Here is a 25,352-nt window from a genome sequence, read left to right as displayed (position 1 = left end):
TTCCAGGGAGAAGATTTGCGTATGCAGGATATTATGAAGCTAGCCCATCAGTTTCTGCAGAATTTCTGTGCAGGAAACCAACAGAACCAAGCGCTGCTGCACAAGCACATCAACCTTTTCCTCAACCCGGGGGTAAGCAACGATGCCAGATGGTGGCTCACTCGATACCCACAATGTTATTAATGACAATTACTGATCTTGACTTTAAACGACATCATTTCGATTCAGTGCTCTTCTTTTTTTATTACTTTGCCCAGATTTTAGAAGCCGTCACCATGCAGCATATCTTCATGAACAACTTCCAACTGTGCAGTGAGATCAACGAGCGCGTTGTTCAGCACTTTGTCCACTGCATCGAAACGCACGGCCGCAACGTGCAGTACCTCAAGTTCCTTCAGACCATTGTCAAAGCGGAGAATAAATTCATCAAGAAGTGTCAGGACATCGTCATGGCAGAGGTCGTGCTTCGTTACCACATTTCTAATTCGAACTGTGCTAAAGTGTTTTTTTATGTCCTGATCATGTATATTTGTTTCTTCCAACAGCTGGTGAATGCCGGCGAAGACGTTCTGGTCTTCTATAATGACCGAGCATCCTTCCAGACGCTGGTCCAGATGATGCGATCGGAGCGGGACCGCATGGATGAGAACAGTCCTCTGATGTACCACATACACTTAGTAGAGCTCCTGGCTGTCTGCACAGAGGGCAAGAATGTCTACACGGAGATCAAGTGTAACTCCCTGTTACCGCTGGATGACATCGTGCGGGTGGTGACCCATGAGGACTGCATCCCTGAGGTGAGATGAGCCTTGAACAGAAGCAGTTATGGAGCAGACTCTGTATATTTGAGGAGTTTTGTGCAATAATGTTGGATTGTTTGAAGTTTCCCACCCTTAACACATTCTCCTTCTATTATCACTACACTGTTGTATTCGACTGCCAGCCGTCCTTGACTGGCACCACATTTTTACATAAACCTTAATCTTTCAGGTGAAGATCGCCTATATCAACTTCTTGAACCACTGCTATGTGGACACCGAGGTAGAAATGAAGGAGATCTACACGTCCAACCACATGTGGAAACTATTTGAGAACTTCCTGGTTGACATTTGCAGAGTAAGGAACAGCTGGCACCTCTAATGACAACTTGGACTTAATTATACTTAACTGGAAAAAAAAATACAAGCAATTTCTTTTATTTATATTTCACGATTCCAGGTGTGCAACAATACAAGTGACCGCAAACATGCAGACACAGTTCTGGAGCGCTATGTAACGGAGACGGTGATGAGCATTGTGACGACTTTCTTCAGCTCCCCATTCTCTGACCAGAGCACCAGCCTGCAGGTATTTACCCATCAACTATCCTAATAGTTCACTCATCATTCAACATACATACAGTAGCTTTAAAGTGCTGTATGAATGGGGAAAAAATAATCACATGTCGCTCCAAATGAATTTTGCCTTTTTAAGCTTTCTTGGACCGATACAGCTGAAGAGTGACATGAATGTAGGGATAGAGAGAGAGATAGATAGGGGAATGACTTGCAGCATGACTGAGCTGAGGGCGGGTGCTCTACCAACTGAGCAAACCGACACCCTTAAAATATATTTTGAATGAAACCAGGATGAATTGGTCGTTTATCTAAGTAAAGCAGGTTTGATCAGCAACAGCTGCGGGAACGTCAGAGTTGCATGTCGATAAAAAGCAGCTGTAAATCTGTTCCTGTGAACTTTGTCTCAGTCGTGTCATGCTCTCCTATGGGATGTCTATAATAAACGTCCCGTGCACTCTCTTCTAACAAGCTCATCTTTCTTTTCTTTACACGACCGCCATTATATAGGCGTTAGATAATCTAGGAGAAAGAAAGATGCAGTAACATGAGATAGATGGTAGATGGTTGAGATGTTAATACCGGCTTACCACCAGTCTATTAATGTCCTGTACGTGTCGTGCTGTAGGTCGCCATCAGAAAGAATGTAAGTACAGACAGAATATGTCTAGTGTAGTTTGAACTAGTCTGACTCCCCTCTTTCAAATCAAGACTTTTCGATTAGAACCAAACCATCCACTGCACATTAAGTGCTTCCTTGAGTGGCAAATAATTAGTGTTTCCAAGGAAAATCTGAGAGTTTCATTCTTCTAATTGACGTCACTGCGGTGTGAGTAACCTTCCCGTTTGTATGTGTTAATCAGCAGTATGTTAGTCATGATCCCGTAGAGCTAATCCTCCAGCGTTACAAAGTGAGTGGTTATTTCGTGATTGTTGGCGTCCTCAAGTTCAACATTTCTGTGCATATTTGACTTCTTCACTGCTTCTATCCTCTTGCTGCAGGCCTCTCTGTTGGGGAAAATATTTCAGGTATTTGTTGTAATTCAGTTCAGCAGGGAAAACACACAGTTGGGTGTTAAAGATTCTTGTTGGGTGCAAGAGAAGATTCTTTATCTTGTTATTTCTGTATGTGTGAGAAATGTTTTTCACTGGGCTGGGGTTGGTGATATGTCTGCTCAGGGATTGATGGGGCTCTTGGAAAAATAACAAACCACTACTGAGTCAGGATACTGTTCTAAACACAGGTGCTGTCAACAGCTACGGTGTGATACTAGAAAGTTTGTCCAGTTCGATAAATATGATGAACTACAGCCCCTCTACTTTTTTTCCCCATTGTATCTTCTCCTCAGACCAGGCAACCAGTCTTTGTCCAGCTGTTGCAGGCAGTGTTCAGGGTCTACCATTGTAACTGGTTGATCCCAGTGCAGAAGGGCTCTGTTGAGAACTGTATCAAGGTGCTCTCCGATGTTGGTAAGATCAAGATCCATCTCAACACTCACAGCAACTTCTGTTTTACAAGCCCTTACTATTATTAGAGTTACTGTGTCTTTGTGTTTGTGTGTCCCCGAAAGCCAAAGGCAGAGCGATAGCCATCCCCGTGGACCTGGACAACCAGGTGAACAACCTGTTTGTGAAATCCAACAACATTGTCCAGAAGACAGCCATGAGCTGGAGACTTTCTGCTCGCAACGCTGCCTGCAGAGACTCCGTGGTGACCGCTTCACGGGACTACAGGAACATCATTGAGAGGCTGCAGGTACGTTATTTCTGCGTGTTTGTGCTGACTTACAGTATATGTGTGCCAAATCATTCAAGCAAGTAAGGATCTTCCTTTGTCTGGACCGCAGGACATTGTGTCAGCTCTCGAGGACCGTCTGCGCCCGCTAGTCCAGGCTGAGTTGTCAGTTCTGGTGGACGTGCTGCATCGACCCGAGCTTCTATTTCCTGAAAATACAGACTCACGCAAGAAGTGTGAGAGTGGAGGTTTTATATGCAAGTAAGCCGTGAGAATATATACGTCCTTCAGATAATTTATGATTAACGTATGAGTGAGTGTGTTTTGTTGAGACTTATGAAACGACGTATGTGTGCAGACTGATCAAACATACCAAGCAGCTGCTGGAGGAAAACGAGGAGAGACTGTGCATCAAAGTTCTGCAAACACTGCGAGAGATGATGACAAAAGATCGTGGTTATGGGGAGAAGGTAGGACGAGCTGCTGCCGAGCACAGAAATGGGGTTATATACTTCGTGATGACATGTATGTGCATATACTTATATTATGCATACATGCATACAGTTTTAGAATACAATCTGAAAGTTTGTCCTTTTGATTTTGTTCTTTTTCTATCCAGAGAAAGAAGTTCTTAGAAACTATAGATGAAAACGCCTCTGCTTTATTTAGACTTTTATTTTATCCACACCATACCAGACCAATCTTCAACACTTGACACTGAAACACAAAAATGATCAAAACATCAGTTGCAAAGTCTATAAAACAAAAGGAGCTAAATAAGAAATAAGATATATATAAAATACGTTTTGATACATCACACATTTGACACACCAACTGACAAGCGTACCCTTATTTTGAATAGAATTAGCCTGTTCCTTTCTCTGCAGTCAATAAGGTCAATAAGTCAGGACTGGTCCCGTCTCACAAATGCTTTCAGTCACGCTCACCACGGCATGAGACTGTCCTAATTCTGCTCACTGTGGGTAATTTCCATTCATAAATACTATTTTGTCAGTGCTGCACACAGTCCTAACTCACTTAACGAACGTGTCACGCTGTACAATTAACCTCAGCTTCTAGTTTCCTCCTGTGTTGTTGTCTAACCGCCTTAAACCCTCTGTTCTCTTTCAGCTCAGGGCCTTTGATGATGAGATGGATATGCCTAAGGTTGTTTCTCTTTTTCTTTCTCTCCATGCCCTTGTTTCCCTGAGATGTTGTGTGTCATGTCCGTGTAAACACCTAGTAGTTGTTCTGTAACTGTTACTGTAGCAGCAGCTGCTGTGGCTTGTGCGCTGTAGTTAGGCTGAGGCTCTACCGTAGGCGCAGCTGGTAACATAGTAGTAGGCTGACTCTGTCCTACACACCTGCTGCACTGTCTGCCATAAACCGGTGTGTAGATCAACTGAAAACGGTGGGAAAGAAAGAGAGAGAGAGAGAGAGAGATACTGTGGGGAGATGAGTGTGGTGGTTAACGGCGCTCGACAGAGTTGTGTTATTCCACTTTCTGAGGTGAGTTACTCTCTGGCTGGGCAAACTGCCCACTCTGGTCATTCACATGCCCTACTTTCTGCCAGTGTAATCAGCAGTCAAGTAAAAGTCACATTGGGACATATTTACTATATATATTTTTACATTAATTCCAATTTAATACTGATATCAGGTGTTATTTTACCCTTTTTAAAACAGCATGAACCCGAGGGAGGTCACGAGGCTGCAGGATTACACTAATTAGAAATAAATAAAAAAAAGTAAATAAGAGGTGCATAAAATAAGCAATGCAGCAAAAAACAAAACAATAAACACAAATGCAAGAAAAAAATATTTTTTTAAAACTTTAGAAACATTAGCAAGCTCTCAATAGTATAGGTGAGCATTTCATGTCTGCATCAGGTTATACAAAAAGCAAAGGTGGAGATAGTAAAGCCATAAATGCCAGATCACTTACTTCCCTCCATTTTTCTTTTCGTGTGTGTGTGTGTGTGTGTGTGTGTGTGTGTGTGTGTGTGTGTGTGTGTGTGTGTGTGTGTGTGCGTGTGTGTGTGCACTTGTGTGTTTTATTGTCTCTGTCAATGTTGATCTTTCTGCCTGGGTGTTCCCCCCCCCACCCTGTCTCTCCTTTAGGCGGCAATAGGGGGCACTGTGACCGTGTGCGTGCTTGTACGTGTGTGTGTGCGTGTGCATTAATGAATGTGTGGGGCTGTGGCAGTCATTGAGGCTGTGTCCTAGTTTTCCTTGCTTGGGAGCTGCACGATTCCTGGGCCCCTGCCAACTCTGGGCTGAGGTTACATAAGAACCAGGGTTTTTTTTTTTTTTTTTTTCCTGGAACACAGCCCCTCCACTGATGTGTGACCTTCAGCAGTAATTGCCAATAAAAGTGTGGAGGAGCCGTTGTGTGTACACCTGTTTGTGTTTGTGTGTGTGTGTGTTGGTCGGGGGTTAGAGACGAGGGGGGGAGGGTGAGAGAGATGATCCCTGCACACACCTGTTAAATGTTGTATCTCTTGTCTGTCTGCACACTCAGAAAGCAGCTCTGATGTAAGAATGGCTGCTGAGTGGAAACCATCATATTTCTTTTCACCTCTTCTTTTTTTGACCCATTAAATCATTGTGACACAATTCCTCAAATAACCCCCCCCTCACTTCCACTCGCACCCTTTCACAGGGATGCAAACACACACCCACTCTGTGTAAACTAAATGAAGTTGGCCGTGAGTGTGTGAGTGTTTGTGTAGGCGTGATATGAATGTGCGTCTCGGGCCGTTGCCCTTTTTTTTTTTTGTTGTTGACTAAAGCAGGATAGCATAGTATAAGGGAGAGAACGGAGTGAGAGTGTCGTGTTAAATGTGTCGCATGAGGTTTATGCCGTGAGGTATTCTGCATAAGTTATCATCACCTACCTTCTTTTTTTTGTTGTTTTTAATGGAGACTGCAGGACATGTATTTTTGACCTCCCCACATGTGCATACCACAGTGTTGCTAAATGTCAGGGAGGTGATTATCAGCTAAATCCATTGCTCTTTGGCTGCCTTATATAAGAGCCAGAGGAGTTCAGGATACGCATGCAGTGCTGTAGTGTTTACTCCCAGGCTCCCCTCTTCACCTGGCCGTGTGTGTGTGTGTCCGTGTGTGTGTGGTCTATCCAAAGCAGTTATGCAAGCCCTCCATGTTGGAAGCAAGTCATGTTTCATCCCCTTCGCCTGCCTGTTTCTTCCCTTGGCAAGCTTGGATGGATTCAGAGGGGAGAAAAAAAAAAAAAATCTTCTTTTCAATTTTAAGATAGCATCCGGCTCACTTTTTAATCTACCCAACACATTTTCTCCCACACTCGCAGCAGTGCTTTGCCCACTCTGGCCAAGAGTGTAAAATTAATTTTACAGTTTTTGGTATAGAAGTAGGTCAGTTCCAATGAAAATGACAGAGCACCGTCTTTTTAATTTAGCCTGCTTTCTGTCTGCACATAACGAGCAGCCGAGTGGTAAACCCCAGCCTTCATGTCATTCACCACCGGTTTAAACATGACTCAGTCCTAGCATGCAAAGACATGTTTATTTACGCACTTTCATAAAAAAAAAACACCTAAACATAAAGTAGAATTGCCTGTGTGTGTGTGTGTGTGTGTGTGTGTGTGTGTGCGCGCGCACAATATTTTCTATATTGTTGAACTGAGAGGAGACTAGTCAGGGGTTTGCCCCGGGGAGTTTCCAGTTTGGTGGAATGCACTTTTGTTGGGGCGGATGTGGCAGCTGTGAGGGGTTACTCTGTGGTGTCTATGGTCAGACTCAGGAAGATTAGCTCCACATATCTACTCCGATCAGCATATTGGTGTGTGGTTTTGATGTGGTGACAGTGAGGCTGATGTCCACAGATGTGTGGAAGATGTTGCAGCGTGTTAGTACAAAGTGTGTCTCCCCCCCCCGACCTGCTGCTGAACTCTGCCCCACTATGAAATCAATTTCTGCGCATGTAACAAGTTACTTTAAAGTCTTTTACATTTAAAATCCGAGACTGACAAGTCATAAACTTTTGAGCAATACTAATAACATAAAATCAGCCGTGTCGAGTTCAGAGCACAAGATATTTTAATAGTGTCGCTTTGAAATAATGGCGAAATGTCATCATTTGCATTCTGCGTGTTCCGAGGCATTTATGTGAGTATATTCTGTGTTTTCCCTCTCCACTTTCAGACTGTGTCTATGTCTGTCACTTTCACTTTCTCGTTCTGCCTCACTATACTTTTACCCACCCACACACCGACAAACAAACTCTCTCTCTCTGTCTCTCTCTCTCTCTCTCATCTCTTTCATCAGTGGCCATCTAACTCTAAAATTGATTACATTTTTGAATTTTTAAAAATTTCTTTCATGGCTTCAAAAAATCTAGGCTGAATCAAGCGGCCTTGTTTTTAATAAAGTTTTAGAAATACACGCAAGATTTTGAGTTTGGAGAGGAGGAAATGTTTTGTGTTGGGGCAGGGAACTGCGTAGATTTGTTTGATTCTTCAGAGATAAGTTATGCAGTATTGTTATTATTATTGATCCAAGGTTAGCCTTGCTACAGAAGCAATGTCCAGAGTGTACTTTAGTTTGTACTGTAATGTCCAAGTGGCATTTGCAGCCTCAGTTTGTCTCTGATTCATATATTGTTGTTCTTTCTTGTCTCCTCTATCCACCTGCAAGATGGCACCTTTTTGCGATGCGCAGATTAGTGGCAAATTGAAGGAAATGAGTGCAGGAACATAAACCTATGCAGATGCTGCCAGCATTGTATGTGCATGAAAGGATGTGAATCGTGTATTGATCTCAACGCTGATAAACAAGATGTTAGACCGAGCTTTCCACCAGCAGCACCAGAAACGTGTTGCCTTCCTCCAGAATAGTTTATCTACAAACCATGCCGTGGCTCTGCTCTGCTCTGGAGGAGCAAACTGTACATCACTCTCTTGACACTGACTGACGGAGAGATTAGTTCAACTGTCAAACCTTGTAAATCAAAGTGTATTTGTCTCTCTCTCTCTCTTTCATCCTCTCTGTCTTTCACTTGCTTTATCTCTTGCCCTCTGTGTTTTTGGTGACAGATGGCCACTGTAAGCAGCTCTGTGTCACTGGTTTAGTGGCCTGGTTCCTTTTTGGACTGATTATGTAACTCTAACCCCATCAGTCCTCTCCTCTCCCCTCGCCTGCCCTTCCTAGTGCGTCTTTTTTTTCGCATCACAATTTATGTAAATCGTTGGCTTTTACCAGTTTCTCTTCTCCTCAGTGAACACATACTGTGCATAGAGGTACTGCAAAACGGCATCTAATCTAGATTATTATTAGAAAACGAAGGAAAACTACAGATCTTAGTGTGTATTTCATCGTGCTCACACATAGTGAGAATCTCTCACTCTGTGTTTATTCATCTCTGACTTGGAGTGACTGTTTCAGTGTGATTTCAGCTTTTTCTTTTTGAATTGTCTTTGAATATTAAGAGAATAGTTTTACATTTTAGGGAATGAGGCTTGTTCTCTTTCTTGAGAATGGCCAAGAAATACAGATTAAACAATCAAGAGTCGACATGTTAATTAATTAGCTTTTTTAGAAATGCTGAAATTACCTTTTTTGACAGAGCAAGCCTAGCTGTGCACGTCTCCCGTCTCAGCTCTCTCAATCTTTCACACCCATATTGCTTCTCTGCTTTCTAACATAACAAGAAAACGCATGGCAATTCAAAGCAGGCAGATCTTTGCATGGCCACTTAAAAAACAGCTGAATATGTACATGCTCTGGTTATTAACCTGACAATTTCCTAAATCTGTACTGAATGAATACTAACCCTGTGTTTGTATCTATCGGACCACTGTGCTCACACTCCTCACTGCACCCAGCAGCTGGATCAGAACCAGCCTGAGAAGCTGTTGGAGGACCAGAAGAGGGTAGGTACTCACAAGCAGCATGGCAGCTTAACTTCAAAACTCAGAGATTCATATTTAATTTTTTCTTCTATAACTTCTTCACTGCTTTCCGTAACACCTAACCACTCAGTCACAAACTAACTGAGGTTTAACCGAAGGGAGAAAAGAAAATTTCAATAACTTTTTATAACATATTTTATTCCACCGTTTTTTTTCTCTAACTTGACTTTACAGAGCCTCAGGTGTTTTTCCATTTAAGAGGCAAGCTTTCATTTTAATATTCCAGAATAACAATAATGATCGGAGTCATTAATATATAATTAGCATCTCCAGGAGAAGAACATTGTTTAGCAAGCGAGTATGCTCCATGGCTGTTTAGCAGTTGATTAAATATCCCCAATAAGGAGTCCTCATCATATTAATCACAGCGCTGCATCTGTTTCAGGTGGGTAGTAATTTCACCCGATCTTTTTTTATTACTCACTAACTTCATTTTGGTAAATTAGTTAAAGTTCATCAAGGATAACTTTCTGTCTGGATTGCTCTAAAGAGACATCAGGTGAGGTACCAGCATGATGCTGTCATAGTTTCACTAAATTGCTAATCCTTGACACACCAGGTTTGTGCCAACACGATGACGTTCAGGAAGGGCATGACAAGGATTTGGCTAATGGGTATTATTCCCCAATGAGGGAATAATCTTATGACTATGACTGTTCATACTTTCACAAACAATAAATACAGTTGATTAATTTCCTGCCAATAAGAGATGAGAATAGTGTTCCTCACACCTCCTACATAAACTAACGTTGACCTGCAGAGCATAACTATGGCAGCGGAGCTTACATAATGCCCATGTCGTCTATCAAGGACCACCCACAATCGACAATGATTTGCACATAATCACGCACGCACACACACACACACACAAAAATCAACCTCTCTTTCATTTCCTTCATTTTATCCCATGGGAGGTCTGTCAGGTAGCTATGTGCTGCAGTTGCCATAACAACGGCAAAGTCGTGCTGCTGACTGCTTCAACGGTGGATGAGTCACAGTGTGGGAGAGCTGGCCCCAGGTCTGTCTAAGTGAAAACCAGGACCTCACATTGTCACTACACAGGGTCACTGCTGCTGAAGATTACCAAAACAGTGTCGGACGTGTGGGTGGTAAATGACACAAACTTTTTTTAAAGTTGTGACTGTAAGTTTCTTTCCTTGCATGGGAATTTAGGAATCCTTTTTAAATTCAATATTTAGAATGAAAAGTTTTGTATTCGCTCCACAACTAATGGATTACAGAGCGTGGTCATAATGGCAGGTAGGCTATCATTCTGTCAAGTCCGTGGGTGCGTTTTTGGCGTCTTAATGCGCATCTAAAAGACACGATGTAACACTCAGGGGGCTCATGTTATACAACATCTCCTCTGACATCATGACATTACATTTTTTCCTTTTTTTTTTCCACCTCTCGTAGGGCGAGGCACTGAGACAGATTCTGGTGAACCGTTACTATGGCAACTTTCATCGAAGTGGTGGGCGTAGGGACAGCTTGACGTCATTCAGCAATGGCCCCCTCAGTCCGGTAGGACCCGGCAAAAGCCAATCAGGTGGGACTTTGACTGTTGTCACTCTTTTTTCTTTTTTTTTTTAAACACCAGTATTAACTGGTTCTTTAGAGTGAAGAGTGCGGTTAAATTGCAGCATACGAGTCCATGAAAACATTTTCAACATTTCTAATTGAGCTGGTGTTCCTGTGAGGAGCATAAACCAAAAGGCCACTGCCAAAGAGAAGCATGACTTTGCTGCCTTGTAATGACTACGGCTACTATCAGGCGGCAAAGTCGAGATAAAGCCTTTTTCCTGTTGCATAGCCAAAATGTTTTCTGCCATCGTAGCCGTAGTAAAGCAAGGTTCTCTCTGTACTGTTATATAAGTCTGGGACTCTATCTGACTGGCCCTGAAGCTGGTTATCAGCGCCAGAGCTGTGCTGTGAGCTGCCCTTTGAGCACACAGAGCACGACACTCTTATCACCGACCTGATAACGTGGTCATTGTGTTACTATCTGCAGTCAAAATACTGAAGCAATAAATCTCTGTGCAGTGTTTCTCCCTCTGTTTGAGTTATTGGTTCTGATGTAATATTTTTATCAGCATATAGATTTTCCAGGACATATTTGCTGCCAATGCTATGTGCTGTGTGTTTTTCATATAAATTCAGTGCTTGCGTGTTGACCTATTAACAAGAACGGGTGTCATCTGCTGTGGCGCACACAGCAGTATTTTAACATTCAGTGTAAACATGGGTGTGATACTACCATTTTTGAATATCGTGTGTGTGTGTGTGTTACACAACTGTGATGAGTTGCCCAGATGTTTTGTTTGTAACTGAACTCGAAAAAGAAAACTCAGGAGAGAATCACCCTGGTTCCCGGTTCACCATCTCTCCCATGTGCACCAAGGTGTTGGCAAACTTCCAGACAACAGGAAGTGTACCCCTCCCCTGTGTGATCGACTTTTCGCTGTTGCTAGGGGGACGGGCTGCTACTTCCTGTGAAAAACAGCCTTTGCACCTGTTGCAGAAACAAGAGCCAGGCTGAGAATTCCATATGCACGCTGAAGCTGAGGCCTCAGCAGGGGGACGTGCAAGCAAAGTTGTGTACAATGAATTACTCAACCCATACTGTACAGTTGGACTGGTTAGTGCAGGGTTAGCATTGCAGTAAGTAGTAGCTTTGCATGCTTGTACAGTATGTGCCCGAAAAATAATAATAATAACAATAAAATAGTCTTTAATGTTAACCTGGATGTCCGTCCTGTATGATCAAAGGAATCGTATTATAAAACATACCCTTAGTTTCAGTTGTAATATCAAGTGTTGCAGTTTAGTGTATATATATATATGTAATATATATAATATATATATATATATATATATATATATATATATATATATATATATATTTATATATTATATAATATATATATAATTCAGAATCAGAAATACTTTAATAATCCCATATAATATAAAATAAATAGACTTGAGGATTCAAAACATTTGTGAAACTAACATATAATTTTAAAATAGTTTTGATTACAGAATCATAATACAGTCATCACATATCCGCAAATGTTTAACTTCTCAGCACAGATTAAATTTCTCTGCACATACTTGATTTCTTTGCGCAGGGTTAATTAAATTTTAGATTGATCTAATAAGTTAATTTTAATGTATGGATACTGTGCTACAGGTTAACTTTAATGTCTGTTTAATGTATGCTGCTACTGGATGCTTGAATTTCCCTTGGGATCAGTAAGTAAGTAGTAAGTGTCCATCTATCAATCTCTTTTCATACAATTTAAATAAAACTGCCTAAGATCAGGAGGTATGCTAAAATAATGTACGTTGATAAATACATGTACCAGGATATTACAATTGAAGATATTGTAAAATCACTAAATTACTACTGGCCATGTGAGACTTAATTTGCTGTCAAATGAACAGTTTAGCTTCTGATTTAAAACCTTTATATGTACATATTATACTAATGTGGCCTGTCACACTGTGCTCTGTCTTGCAGCATTAGGGGGCCCTGGGGGGCTGAGTCGAGGGGAAATGAGCCTGGCAGAGGTGCAGTGTCACCTAGACAAAGAGGGAGCCTCTGACCTGGTCATTGACCTCATCATGAACACCACCAGCGACCGAGTCTTCCAAGAAAGCATCTTGCTGGCTATCGCATTACTGGAAGGTGGAAACACCACCATACAGGTCAGTTAACCCAAAATACAAACATGGAAACTGAGGGCGTATCCTGCTGGCGAACAACTCGGCTGTCACAGCATGTCTGAATCTTTTTGTTAAAAAAAAATATATATATATACATTTACCTACTAACCTACTTACCTATTAGAACTGATCGGGAGTGTTTTTAATTTCATGAGCTCTTATCAGTGTAAAAGAGCTCAGCTTATCCCGCGGTGCATCTGTAAATGATCTGCTACAGTTTGATGAGTGAATAGAACATGGATGTTTTCATTACTAGAGGATCTGCAATATGTGGGTCAGTGTGCCAATATAGCTGCACATGTACATTACAAAGGCGGCCCTCCTCTGCCTCGTATCTAGCACTAAATCATTTGGCTCAAAGCCTCGGCCAGCTGCTAATGATGTCAGTAGTAGATAAGAGAAAAGCAGAGTATATATTAGAGTATATTGTAAAGGTATACGATCAAACGTTTAGATTACTTTGGACTTGGTCTTGTGTGTGCATTAGGCAGTGTAAATGAACATTTGCATTAACCTGAGCTGCTCTAACCCCTGTCTGCCTGTCTGTCTGTCTGTCTGTCTGTCTGTCTGTCGCTTCCTGCTCATCTTTTTCACATCCCCCTGTCTGTCTGTCTGTCTGTCTGTCTGTTGATCTGTCTGTCTGTCTGTCTGCCTGCGTGTTGTTGTGTAACCACCACTGTGGCAGAGATAAAGCTTTGGCTTCCCACGGCTGCTGCAGAGCTACATCACGTGATCCATCTGTGTTACATAAGGCCTGTGTGAATGAACAATGAGGAATGTCTCAGCCTTCAAAACATTCCAGCCTCTCTCTCTCTCCCCAGCTCCCTCGCGCTCTCTTGTCGGCCCAAACTGGGTCATGCTGGGCCTCCGGAACTGGGGCAGTGGGGAGAGAGGGCGGAGGGACGGGGGATGGGATGGGGGACACAGAGGGGATTGAAGAGAAACCGGAGCTCCTCTCACCAAAGTTTGTTCTGAAAAAGGGAGTTCGGTGGGGAGGGGAGACACTACTCTATGCAGTGCTCGAAATGCACCGCATAGTACAAATATTTGTGTTCTTTGAGTTCCTGGAGAATTTCCTAAAACATCGTCATCAGGAATCTTCAGCTTAAAGTTTGAATTGACCAATCCAGGCACACCTTTTCCACAAACTTGTGGAGCGTCACCATGAGAGAAATAAAAAAAAAAAGCCACTTCTGCTCTCTGTTCTCTAAAAGAAAGCACACCAAGGAGGAGAATACTAGCCGACTTTTGTCTGTGTCTTTATTTGACATGCCAAGCGGAGCACCTGTTGGGTTGTGGATATCTTGTTCTCACGTACCAGAGTTAACTATTTACTCCTGACCTACATAGCGCACAGAAATAAACCACACAGAAAAAACTCTGGGTGGCTTGCACGCTTACTCGCACACACTCTCTTTCTGCTCTCATGCACAAGCTCATGCGTAGACGTCCCAGGATTTTACAGTCGGTGCATTTCGATGCTTTCTAGTTCTTGTCGGCTCCTCACCCCTCCCCTCTTTTTTTTATTTCCGTCACATTCCAGCTCTTCTGCGACAGCCATGCAAGCCCGGCTCAGACAGCTGTAAATTATGTTGTGACACGGCGACTTGTGACATTTCACTCGTCAGCCATCTGGCGTGTAACGTGCATGCTGTTCTGTTTTCTGTCCAAAACTATCCTGTTGCAAGGTGCGTTTGACTGGTGTTGCACAAAAAAAAAAACCAAACAATGTGGTGCACGCGCTCTCTTTCAGGTGGTTCAAAAGACAAGGGAGGCTAATTTGAGGGGGGAAAATAGGAGGAGGTAAAGGACAGGAGGAAAAGGTCTTGGAGGAGAGCTGAGCTGCAGTTTCGTTTGGTTTGCATGTGGTGCTGCCTGACATGAGAGGGCGGGCGAGAGGGAAAGGGAGCGTGAGTATAAATAGCTGTTACATAACATCCCTTTGTTGATGCCAAGTGGCGGAACGGAAGGAGAGAAGGGAAAGCGCTATGACCTTGTTTTTCAGTGTTGTCCGCCCCCACCTCATCCTACTCCTCTCGTCTCATTCCTCTCAGGGTTTGTCTCCATGGATACAGACGGGCTCTGTGTTTACCCAACACTACAGGGGGGCCCCTGAGATCCTCGTCCGTCTCCTCTCTCTCTCTCTTTCTCTCTCTTCATCCCTTCCCTGTTACTACCACTCCATCCTCTCCTTGACCACCATGTGTTACTTCATCCATAACGTCATTCCCTACCATCGTGCCACTCTTCGTCCTTGCTTTTCAAGTGCTATCAAAACACAGATGGTTTCTTGATATGGCAGCACAGATTTTGTTACCGGGTGCGTAAGGACCAGCATCAAAACACTACAGAGGCAGCAGGCGTGGTTACCCATGAAAGTTTGGGTTTTCGCTTGACTGACTCATTGCGAGAGGCAATCACACATACATTTCTAAGGAAATCATAAAATGAAAGTTTTGCTGCGGTGTTCGTCTTCGCGCGCGGCCTTTTTCTTTGTTTCAGTGACTCACTCCATCCACTGAAGTCTGCTCGGTTCTTAGAAACTGTCTGTTTTATAAAACTGTCTGTCTGTTTCGGTCTGCAGGTGAAAACTTTCGCTTGCGGACAGTATAATTAATAAATCTTACATGAGCAATACATTCACCTCCCAGCCACCGTCAATCAAACAAAGTACCTCCTCTGACAAGGTGAAATGTAATAGCTCTGCTAACACTGATCCATAGGATGAAATAACCCTGGCGGCATGGTGCTGTTCCTGTCAGCCATGCACCGTGAGCTCAACCGCACGCTGCAACTTGAATCTTTTAACCTGGGATATCCTCTTCGAGCACTACGACATTAATAAAAACGATAGGCGGTGGAAAATGAACGCGATTGCATAAGAATAAAGTTGGCAGTTGCAGAGATTCAGAGAGAATGCTGGATGGTGGGTGTGTCCACTTGAAATTGGCATGTGCCTATGCTGGAGACAGCTGACCTACTTTTTGTGAGTGTAAAAGTCAGTGGGCGTAATAGCGTATGCGTGCCACGGCTTGCGTGTGCTTATACTGTACGAGAGTGTGTGTGTGTGTGTGTGCGTGCGTCTGTGCAAGTTATGTAATGGTAAAGGGCGGTGGGGAGAGGGAGGGGGGTGATGGTGAGTGCTCTTCTCTCTGCTTACTCCGGTCCAATCGATGTGTGTTATCCTGGGCCTCACGCCTCACCCTCCCCGTCCTGCTTTTTCTCACCCCTTCCTCACCTCCCCTCCCCTGCGGGCCCACGCTTTAGGGAGGACGGAGTTATGTGAGCAGACACAGACTGGTATGACCATCACTGCCCCCCCCATCACACACACACACATCCCTCCTCAGGCATGCTGTGAGTTGTGAGCTGTTAGTGGGTTGCCAGTGCTGCAGCTAATCCCCCCTCTCTCTCTCTCCACTCTGTCATCGAGTTGTTTATTATGTGATGGCCTTGCTCGGCAGCTCCCCTCCCCTCCACGCTGCTATCTCCTCGGTCCCTAAGTGTGTGTGTGTGCGCTGGCAGAGTGTGTACGTGCAGGAGAGCTGCTGTTTAGTGGTGGAGGGCCGGGGTGGGGCACGAAAAAAGGCTCTGGAATCCGCCTCGGGGGCACAAGCACAGTTATGTCATTGTTTCTCCAGAAAGAAACTCGGCTACAATACCGCGTTAACTCTAACTCTGTGCCGTGTTAATAAGCTGCAAGCACTCTGTCGTTTTTTGCTACTTAATTGGCTGGTTGCTATTTATCATTTTGAACGTGTTTAACATTAAATTCCAATGCATGTAAACCTCAAACACTGCAAACACTGTGTCCTTGGAGGAGGAAAAACAAGGCTTGTTTTGTCCACATTTTCCTTGTGACTATCATTTATTTGTTTCCTCCAGTAGCCCAGTTTTACATCTAACCTGGAAAGACAGATGGTTATGTAACAAACTTTGACAACTGGCCTAGATACCGTCTGATAACATTCTCTCCCTCCCTATCTCTTGCTCTCATTTCCCCTCTCTCAATCATCTTTTTTTTTCTTCCCTCTGTTTTACTCCCTTACTCCCTCTTTGGTGTCTGTCTTTAGTCCATATAGCTCTTTTTCTCCCTGCTCCCCACCGTCTCAGTTTCTCTATCTGTGTAAGTAGGCCAGGCTTCTCCCTCTCGTTTCATTTTTCACCCCGTTAGTGTGGCGAGGCTGCTTCTGCTGGTCAAAGCCTTTTCCATAGGCTGCAGCAGATAACAGCTCTTACATAATCAAAACAACAGCCCTGTGGGTTGGGACACGGTGTGCTCGCAAGTGTTCTAATTCTGCATGACCCCATTCCGCGGCAATAATTGTGGCGTTTAAACCCAAGCATCGCACCAAATCCAGGCTGGCTTAATGATAGATGTATAATGTTTTGGGAGGGTCCAAGTCAAGACAATTTTGCTCGCACTAAGTGATTTTATTTGCACAAGTCTGACGCTCGCAGACTGACAAAGAATTTTAAACAAAGCCAGACCTAAAAGTTGGCAACTTTCAGTCAAGTCCGCGTTCACGGTTCCAACATCACGTTCACTGGTTTCACTCTTAGTTCACTGCACTCAGTTCAATCAGTTGCATAATACAAACATGGGAATGGAAAATAAACTTTGTATGTAATGTCAGCGTGTAGCAACGACAAAAAATGTCATAAACTGCTCACTATTTTCATTATTGACTGATCTGATTTCATCATTTTGTCTATAAACTGTCTGGAAATAGCGATTAAATCTTGTTTTGTCCAACCAAAATAGATAAAACCCGTCACATCTGAGAATATTCGACATGAAAATATGGAACTGTGATGATTAATCGAGCAGATAATAAGATCCACGATCTCTTTATTTTCTTCTCTTGTCTCCAGCGTTCGTTTTTTTGCCGTCTGACAGAAGACAAAAAATCTGAAAAGTTCTTCCGGGTCTTTTACGACCGTATGAAAGTGGCTCAGCTGGAGATCAAAGCCACGGTGACAGTAAATACCAGCGACCTGGGAAACAGGAAGAGAGATGATGACAGCCAGGACAAAGACGTCCCTGTTCGCAAAAAAGGTCAGAGGTGACTTACAATGATCCGATGTCAGTTTGTTACCAACAAAAGGAAAGCTCATTTAATAACATAGATCATTCAGTTTGTTTGCAAATCAGGATTTATGTGGTTTTCCACTGTATCCTTAGTCCTTCTGTGGTGCTTGTCTCTGTTCAGCCAGAGACTCGGCTGTGGTCATGACGGAGGATGTGAGAGAACAACTCTTGGAGGCCTCGTCCGCCACCAAGAAGGCCTTCAACTCTTACCGGCGCGAAGCAGACCCCGAGGAACACTTTAACTCAGCCGATGGCCAGCCCAGCAGCGGGGACAAGAACCAGGACGAGGGAGAAATGAGTTTCGTGATCATTATCATGCAGCCCATCCTCCGCTTCCTCCAGCTACTTTGTGAGAATCACAACCGCGACCTACAGGTGTGACACACGGACTCATTTTACAGATAAACATTAGAGTGGAACACACTCGGCTACGGCACCTTTCACGCTCTGACATGTTATCCGTGTATGCTTCTACTCCTTCACTGCAGGCCTTAGACTCAGGTCTCATGGTTTTATTACCAGAGCCAAATCCCTTCATTATAATTGTTGGTCATTTGAGTGGTCAGGCCTGACTTCTTAAGAACACAGAGATTGCTTCCCAGGAATATATTTTATTATAGGAATATGAAAGGAAAACTCCCTTCTGCATTTTTTCTCTGACTGGAAAGGGCTGCTTTTAGTTCTTAGTCCTTACGGTAACTTCCAGCCAGGGGACTTCACTGTGTTTAGACAGAGCATTATGCAAACCCAAGGGTGATGCCTGCAGATGTTTGACTGGAAACGTACCACGGTAATTGCAGTTATCTTAATTAAGATGTTACTTTGTCATGAGTATGTACAAACTTAGCTTGTCATTGTTTTGTGGGTCAACTTTTGACCTCACGGACTCACTTCATAAAAAAAAGACAAACTAGTTCAGTTTGTGGCAGTAAATAAGGAACAGACTACACAAAGATTCAAAATGATTTATTAACTGTGTAATTGAGTTGTGAAAGTTACACCTGGTTACCAACATAGCTTTGTTCAGAATATAAAAATGTTACTGCAGTGGGGTGTAAAACAAGATTTACAGCATGCCGACCAGGTATTTTCTGGAGAGTTCAAAAGTTCTGACGCCGTCTATCATAACAACATAAATATGGGTGCTCGTTCATTCTGCCTGCCTTCCACTGAGGGAGCAGAATTTATTTATTTTTTTAATTTGGAGCGATCTAATCTGTTTTGGTTTTCTTTTTGTGTTTTGATTGCTTTATTATCGGTTTGTATCGCAGTCGCATTTTTTCGCTCTTACATGCTTAAACACTGTTTTTATCTCCTCAGAACTTCCTTCGCTGTCAAAACAACAAGAACAACTACAACCTCGTGTGCGAGACTCTGCAGTTCTTAGACTGTATCTGTGGCAGCACCACAGGGGGTCTCGGTCTCCTGGGACTGTACATTAACGAGAAGAACGTGGCCCTCATCAACCAGACTCTGGAGAGTCTCACAGAGTACTGCCAAGGTCCCTGCCATGAAAACCAGGTACATAAAGAGACCAGGCGAGAGAGAGGGGGGGGGCTGTCTGTCACTATTGATTTTATTTCATACATTTTTTATTCACTTCCTCCAGAATTGCATTGCCACACACGAGTCAAACGGGATTGATATTATTATCGCCCTGATCCTTAATGACATCAACCCGCTTGGGAAAAAGCGGATGGACCTGGTGTTGGAGCTCAAGGTGAGATGACTCGGCTGCTCTAAGTGAAGTAGTGGAAAGATCTACACCTTTGTTTGAAACTGGGGAATGGGTTAACTCTGGTTTGGGGAGGTGTGCAGTAGTTTCCTCTCACAGCAGGATGGAATATCACCAACAGGCTACAAGTATAAGAAGTGGACATTCATTTGTCTGAGCTGAACTAACTTTTGTGCCCGTCTGCCAAGGTAAATAACTGCAGAGTGAATTTTCCTAGAGCACCCAGGTTTTTGTCTGTTTTCCTTGGATGAAGAAACTGACAGAGCTTAAGTCCTTAGTGCTTGCTCTCATTTATTTATTTTATTTTTTTTGCACTCTCAGAACAATGCATCCAAGCTGCTGCTCGCCATCATGGAGAGCCGTCATGACAGTGAGAATGCAGAGAGGATCCTGTACAATATGAGGCCTAAAGAACTGGTGAGGATTTTTTTTAATGATTTCTTCAGCTGGTTGCCATCAAAGAGCAATGGTGTCATGTTATCCTGTAAAAAGTATAAAGTCCTATGTGTGTGTGTGTGTGTGTGTGTCCAGGTGGAGGTGATAAAGAAGGCCTACCTGCAGGGAGAGGTAGAGTTTGAAGACACGAAAGAGGAGGAGGATAACGGGGAAGAGGAGGAACATGATGCCGCTTCCCCCCGAAATGTCGGGCACAACATCTACATTTTAGCTCACCAGGTCAGCAGTTCATTTCCTTTTTAATTTTTATACAATTCCATCAAATATTAAGCTTCAAGAGAGCTTATTTCTTGGCTATGTGTCCTCCTCGTACAGTTGGCGCGTCATAATAAGGAGCTGTCCATAATGCTAAGGCCAGGAGGGGCCAGCGGAGAGGGAGATGAGGCCTTGGAGTTCTACGCCAAACACACTGCTCAGATAGAGGTCACAACACGCAATCCCCCTGTCACACAGCAGAATATCAGAAAACGAGTTAATCATCTAGAAAAACTCAAATGTTTGCAAAGAAACTGTCACAAACCAACAGAGAGGTATTTGCTCTGTGTGTGTCTCTCTCTCTGTGTTCAGATTGTGCGCCAGGACCGCACCATGGAGGAGATAGTGTTCCCAGTGCCCAACATCTGTGAGTTCCTGACCTCGGAGTCAAAGCTACGAGTCTATTACACCACGGAGAGAGACGAGCAGGGCAGCAAGATCAACGACTTCTTTTTGCGAGCGGAGGACCTCTTCAATGAGATGAACTGGCAGAAGAAGCTCAGAGGTAGGCATGCAGTGGTCAGATACACATGATGAATATTATATCGGTCGTGTGACATGATAAAGGGTCCACCTGTGTTGAAATGAATGGTTATTCACTTGAGTTTTCATGATTGGAAGCCGCCTTCCGTAGAGATGGGAGACACGTTATTAAATGAACTATGTTCATAATTATCAATCCACTAATTCAGTGGTTCTTAACCTGGGTTCGATCGAACCCTAGGGGTTCGGTGAGTCGGTCTCAGGGGTTCGGTGGAATTTTTTATACCATTTGTTACAACATATCTTTGTGAGCAATCGTTTTCGAGGATGCTGGACATAAAAACTAAGAAAAGGAACAGACTTTGCTGTGAAAATGACATGAGACTGGCACTTGCCAAGGTGAAGCCACGCATATCTGAACTGGTCTCTCAAAGGCAACAGCAGAAGTCACACTGAGGTAAGTTGTTGTGAGTTCATGCACTGTGTTGGTTTTGTTATTTGAACAAGGTGATGTTAATGCACGGTTCATTTTGTGCACCAGTAAAAAAATCATATTTTATTTTTTACTAAAGAAGGGTTCGGTGAATGAGCATATGAAACTGGTGGGGTTCGGTACCTCCAACAAGGTTAAGAACCACTGCACTAATTGTTTCAGCACTACACATAATATTTCAGACAAGAGATGCCATTGACAATTATCTTAATAAAAAAGTACAATAGCAGGTGACAGAGGTAGCAGCATGTACAAAGTAAGAGCAAAAAAATAACAAGGAGCGTTATGATTTAGTAATCTTGCCGGGTGTCAACTGTCCTCATCAATGTAACTATTTATAAGATTAGTCTTGTGCCGATCAGCTGATTGTTTTTGTGTGTGTGTGTGTGTGTGTGTGTGTGTGTGTGTGTGTGTGTGTGTGTGTGTGTGTGTGTGTGTGTGACTTCATTGTCTGTTTCCTCAGACTAAACATGATGAATATCCTCGACTTGTTTTGCGGCGCGGTGACTCGGCGACTCGCTGACTCTAGTCTAACAGTTCCGTACCCGTCAGCCAGCTGTGGCCTTTTCTTTGTGTAGTTTGCATGTAGTGCTTGTGTTTGCGTGCCCTGGTTTCCTCCCACAAGTCCGGAGACATGCAGCTTTACGTGATCTGGAAACTCCAAATTAACCATAGGTGTGAATGCGGTTGTGTGAGTAAGTCTTTTTCGGTGACAGACTGGCGACATGTCCAGGGTGTGACCTGCCACTTGCCCCAAGGCGAGCTGGGGGATAGACCTCAGTCTCTGAGAGCCTGAACAGGAAAATGGATGGAGATGATGGGCATGGAAAATAGATGGAGACATGCGTATCCTTGTCGAAAAAAAAACAGCGTGGCTTAACAATGTCATCCTGTGTGCGTGTGTGCTTGTGTTATGTATGTGCTTGTTTCCACTGTCTAAAAGCAGACAGGGGCTTTCCACATTCTTTGAGCCGTGAAACATTTGTACAGTAACCTTATGAATCACAACTGAGAGCTCTCTTGCTCACGCACACAAACGTACACAGACAGACCCGCACCCACACTCAGTCACACTTCTAATCCACGTACAAGACTGCATACCCACACAAAGCCATATTTTGTCTCTCACTTGTGAGAAGTGGGGATGGACAGAGAAAAAAGTCCCTGCATCTGTTTCTTTCTTCACATAGGACAGAAAATAGTCGAAGGGACGGGTGTTTTTTAGAGCATTTTTCTTCATTAAAACTTTTCAGTGTTATTTTAACACTGTTGTTAACAATGGTGGCTGTTTTTCTGGCATTTTTTTAAAAAGTACCACACTGTACTCATAAAGTGATATAAGGACAGTGTGGTACTTTCGTGACAGGAAGAATTTAACCAAATGTGCTCTTATAACCCCCGCAGCTTGTTCACACATTAGGCATGTGATAATGAAATTACTGTCAATAAAACAGCCATTAGTTGAAAACATTTTGGATCATAGATTTTCAAAAATACTAAATATTAGCAACCTTAAATGTAAAGATATGATGCTTTTCTGTATTTTATATAATTTTCCTTGAATGTCTTTGGCCAAGATGTAAGTTTTCTTTACATTTTATCGACAAAATCCGCCTGTATTATGTGTATATGTCTCATAAGTGTATTGTAGGTGATCAAATTTGATGTTTTCTGCTGTGTCTGTGTCCTTTTTCAGCCCAACCGGTGCTGTACTGGTGCTCCAGAAACATATCAGTGTGGAGTAACGTTTCCTTTAACCTGGCCGTGCTCATGAACCTGCTGGTCTGCTTCTTCTACCCACTGGAGGGAGTTCATGGAGGTCAGTCACGCATGATGATGATGACGATGACACTTAAAACTTTCAATTCTGTCCCCTGACTGAGATCTCTGAAAGATCATTTTATATTTGGAATGATGTTATCTGAGTTTTGGTGACAGTTTTTTGCATGTCGATGTGTCACGGAGGCGTATTTGTATGTACCGCACGGTTTTTGCATTCAGATTTCTTTAGAAACTGAGGTCAAACAAAGGTTATGTGCTCAATGATGCAAAACAGGAAGAACAGGGGCTTGTTTTTTTCTGCAACAAACTGCTCCTGTTTACATTTTACAGCCTGCTACAGCCAGCAATAAAGCCTCGATACACGACCAGAGATCAGCGAGTAGTGAAAAGGTCGCCCGTTTTAGCTTGTACACAGCCCATATTTTGTTTTCTTTTACATTTATATCCCGTCTTATAAAAGAAACTATCTGGAAAGGCATGTCACACAGTGCAGCCACCCACAGGCATAGACTTTGATCTGACTCTCAATCCTTCTCTCGGGAATCAGCGCTGACCCACTGATCTCCTTTTTACTGCAATGTTCTGATCTGCTGACTTTTAATCACCTGACCAGGATTAGGAGCAGGACCTGAAAAGACCTCTACCTTTGTTTAAGACACACCCACGTCCACACACATATACACACACACACACACACACACACACACACACACAAAGACTAACCACAACCCCATTGTTTTAAAGCTTGAGCTCATATTTGACTTTCAGTACTATGGTGACCGCACTGAACACAGCAGCGTCCTGTGTCATTTAATGATTCAATGTCCCATAACCAAAGCTTACTTTGGCTGAGGCAAGTCACACACGACATGTCCAAAAAAAAAAAAAGGTCATATATCATGTTTTACACTTCAAACAAGGCGATGTGCAAATACTCCTCAGTAGTGTTTGTCTGTTTGCTTTTGTTTTCCATTTGAATCTCCTCCAAAGTGCTACTTAGATTCATATAAAGTGCTGTGATCAAACCGGAGTGTTTGCAAATTTTAATTAACGTTTCTATTTGCATATATTCAAAAATTGGATGAAGAATATGAGGATAAAAATGCAAAAAAAAAAAAAGAATATTTACAACCAGTGCATCTGTCAGAAAATTCAAAACACCCTTATATGAACAAATCGAAGTTTGCACACATCTATTCCAATTTTGGAAATTTTTAATTATGCCGATTAGGTTACAAAAAAATGCCGTGTTTTATTAATGTTGTCTCCAAATACAACGGTTCAGTAATTAATTCCGCCTTAGTTTCAGCTTGACAAAACAAAACTCCACGTAGTTCTTCATTCCTGTAAAGAACTGAGTGCACAACATGAGTAACATGTGACTGTATTCCTGTGCTGAAACTGGTCTGTGTGCAAGACATCATCACGTGAGACTCCGGCATACCTTTAACCTGCATTAACAAGCACTTTTATGGCTTTAGGCCGCCTTCATTCTCTCACTTACTCAGTCACAGACACACACCTATATACACACACACACACCTATACAAAGACACACACACACACACAGTGCTTGCTCTCTCTCTCTGCTCTCTTCCCTCCCTTGGTTGGGGCTTTAGAACGAGGGTTATAAGAGCACGAGATCTGGATCAGTGTGTTCTGTCTGCATGCATGACTGACTGTCTTTTGATGAATAGCCTCGGTTAAGCACACTCGTACCACACGCTCGCACGTAGACACTGCATGCCTCAACTGTTGATTTTTCTCCATGTTTGCGCGCGGTCGTCGAGCGTAAGGTAGGCACAGAGTTTGCGAGTGCACGTAAGCACCCCCCCGTTTTTTTTTTTTTTTTTTCAGTCTGCCACATCACTGGAGCTGTGTGTTGCTCCCTGCTCGGTCCTCATGAATCTTTCAGCTGAGGTATTTTTAGAGATGGCTGTTATGTAAGTGGCACCTGTCATGTGATCTCCACAGGGATTGGGAGGGAGAGAAATGTAGAGGAAGGGAAGAAGGGAAGGAGACAGAGAGAGAGACAGACAAGGTGGGAGTAGAGGAAGTAGGGGAGGAATGGAGGCCTTCCTTCCCCACAGTACTCCCCTTCTGCTTTCTCATACTGCAACTCTGTTTTTTGTTAAACCTTGCAGTTCTGCCTCATTTCCCATTTTCATTGTCTTCTACCTTTTTTCCATTTTCTACTTTTCCAACGTCAACACAGTGTTCTTCTTGAGGCCTCAAAGAACACAAGCATGCACACGATAGTCCTGGTTTAAAAAAAAAAGGGGGGGATCAGTTACAGAGGCAGCAGGTTGGG

The 25,352-nt window shown here is 43.2% G+C and overlaps 1 protein-coding gene across 4 annotated transcripts in view; it reads left to right on the top strand.

The window, feature by feature from the left end:
* Positions 1-25,352, top strand: part of LOC104931270 (inositol 1,4,5-trisphosphate receptor type 1) — a 66,932-nt gene that overhangs the window by 28,835 nt on the left and 12,745 nt on the right. Inside the window, exons 30-52 of one of the 4 annotated variants that reach the window (XM_027279462.1) lie at positions 7-132; positions 258-458; positions 546-797; positions 991-1,116; positions 1,219-1,347; positions 2,337-2,363; positions 2,684-2,804; positions 2,906-3,090; positions 3,182-3,330; positions 3,428-3,539; positions 4,201-4,236; positions 8,933-8,980; positions 10,436-10,568; positions 12,540-12,727; positions 17,621-17,804; positions 17,959-18,212; positions 19,158-19,358; positions 19,447-19,557; positions 19,894-19,989; positions 20,104-20,247; positions 20,344-20,451; positions 20,596-20,788; positions 22,956-23,078. In XM_027279462.1, coding sequence (XP_027135263.1) covers positions 7-132; positions 258-458; positions 546-797; positions 991-1,116; positions 1,219-1,347; positions 2,337-2,363; positions 2,684-2,804; positions 2,906-3,090; positions 3,182-3,330; positions 3,428-3,539; positions 4,201-4,236; positions 8,933-8,980; positions 10,436-10,568; positions 12,540-12,727; positions 17,621-17,804; positions 17,959-18,212; positions 19,158-19,358; positions 19,447-19,557; positions 19,894-19,989; positions 20,104-20,247; positions 20,344-20,451; positions 20,596-20,788; positions 22,956-23,078 — 3,247 coding nt within the window. The remainder of the gene's footprint in view (positions 1-6; positions 133-257; positions 459-545; positions 798-990; positions 1,117-1,218; positions 1,348-2,336; positions 2,364-2,683; positions 2,805-2,905; positions 3,091-3,181; positions 3,331-3,427; positions 3,540-4,200; positions 4,237-8,932; positions 8,981-10,435; positions 10,569-12,539; positions 12,728-17,620; positions 17,805-17,958; positions 18,213-19,157; positions 19,359-19,446; positions 19,558-19,893; positions 19,990-20,103; positions 20,248-20,343; positions 20,452-20,595; positions 20,789-22,955; positions 23,079-25,352) is intronic. The other 3 variants (XM_027279463.1, XM_027279464.1, XM_027279465.1) reach the window with 3 other exon arrangements.

The sequence above is a fragment of the Larimichthys crocea genome, chromosome VI (genome assembly GCF_000972845.2).
Source record: "Larimichthys crocea isolate SSNF chromosome VI, L_crocea_2.0, whole genome shotgun sequence".
Classification (NCBI taxonomy): Eukaryota; Metazoa; Chordata; class Actinopteri; family Sciaenidae; genus Larimichthys; species Larimichthys crocea.
Note: the sequence above shows the minus strand (reverse complement) of the source record. Positions and strands in the feature narration are given on the sequence as shown.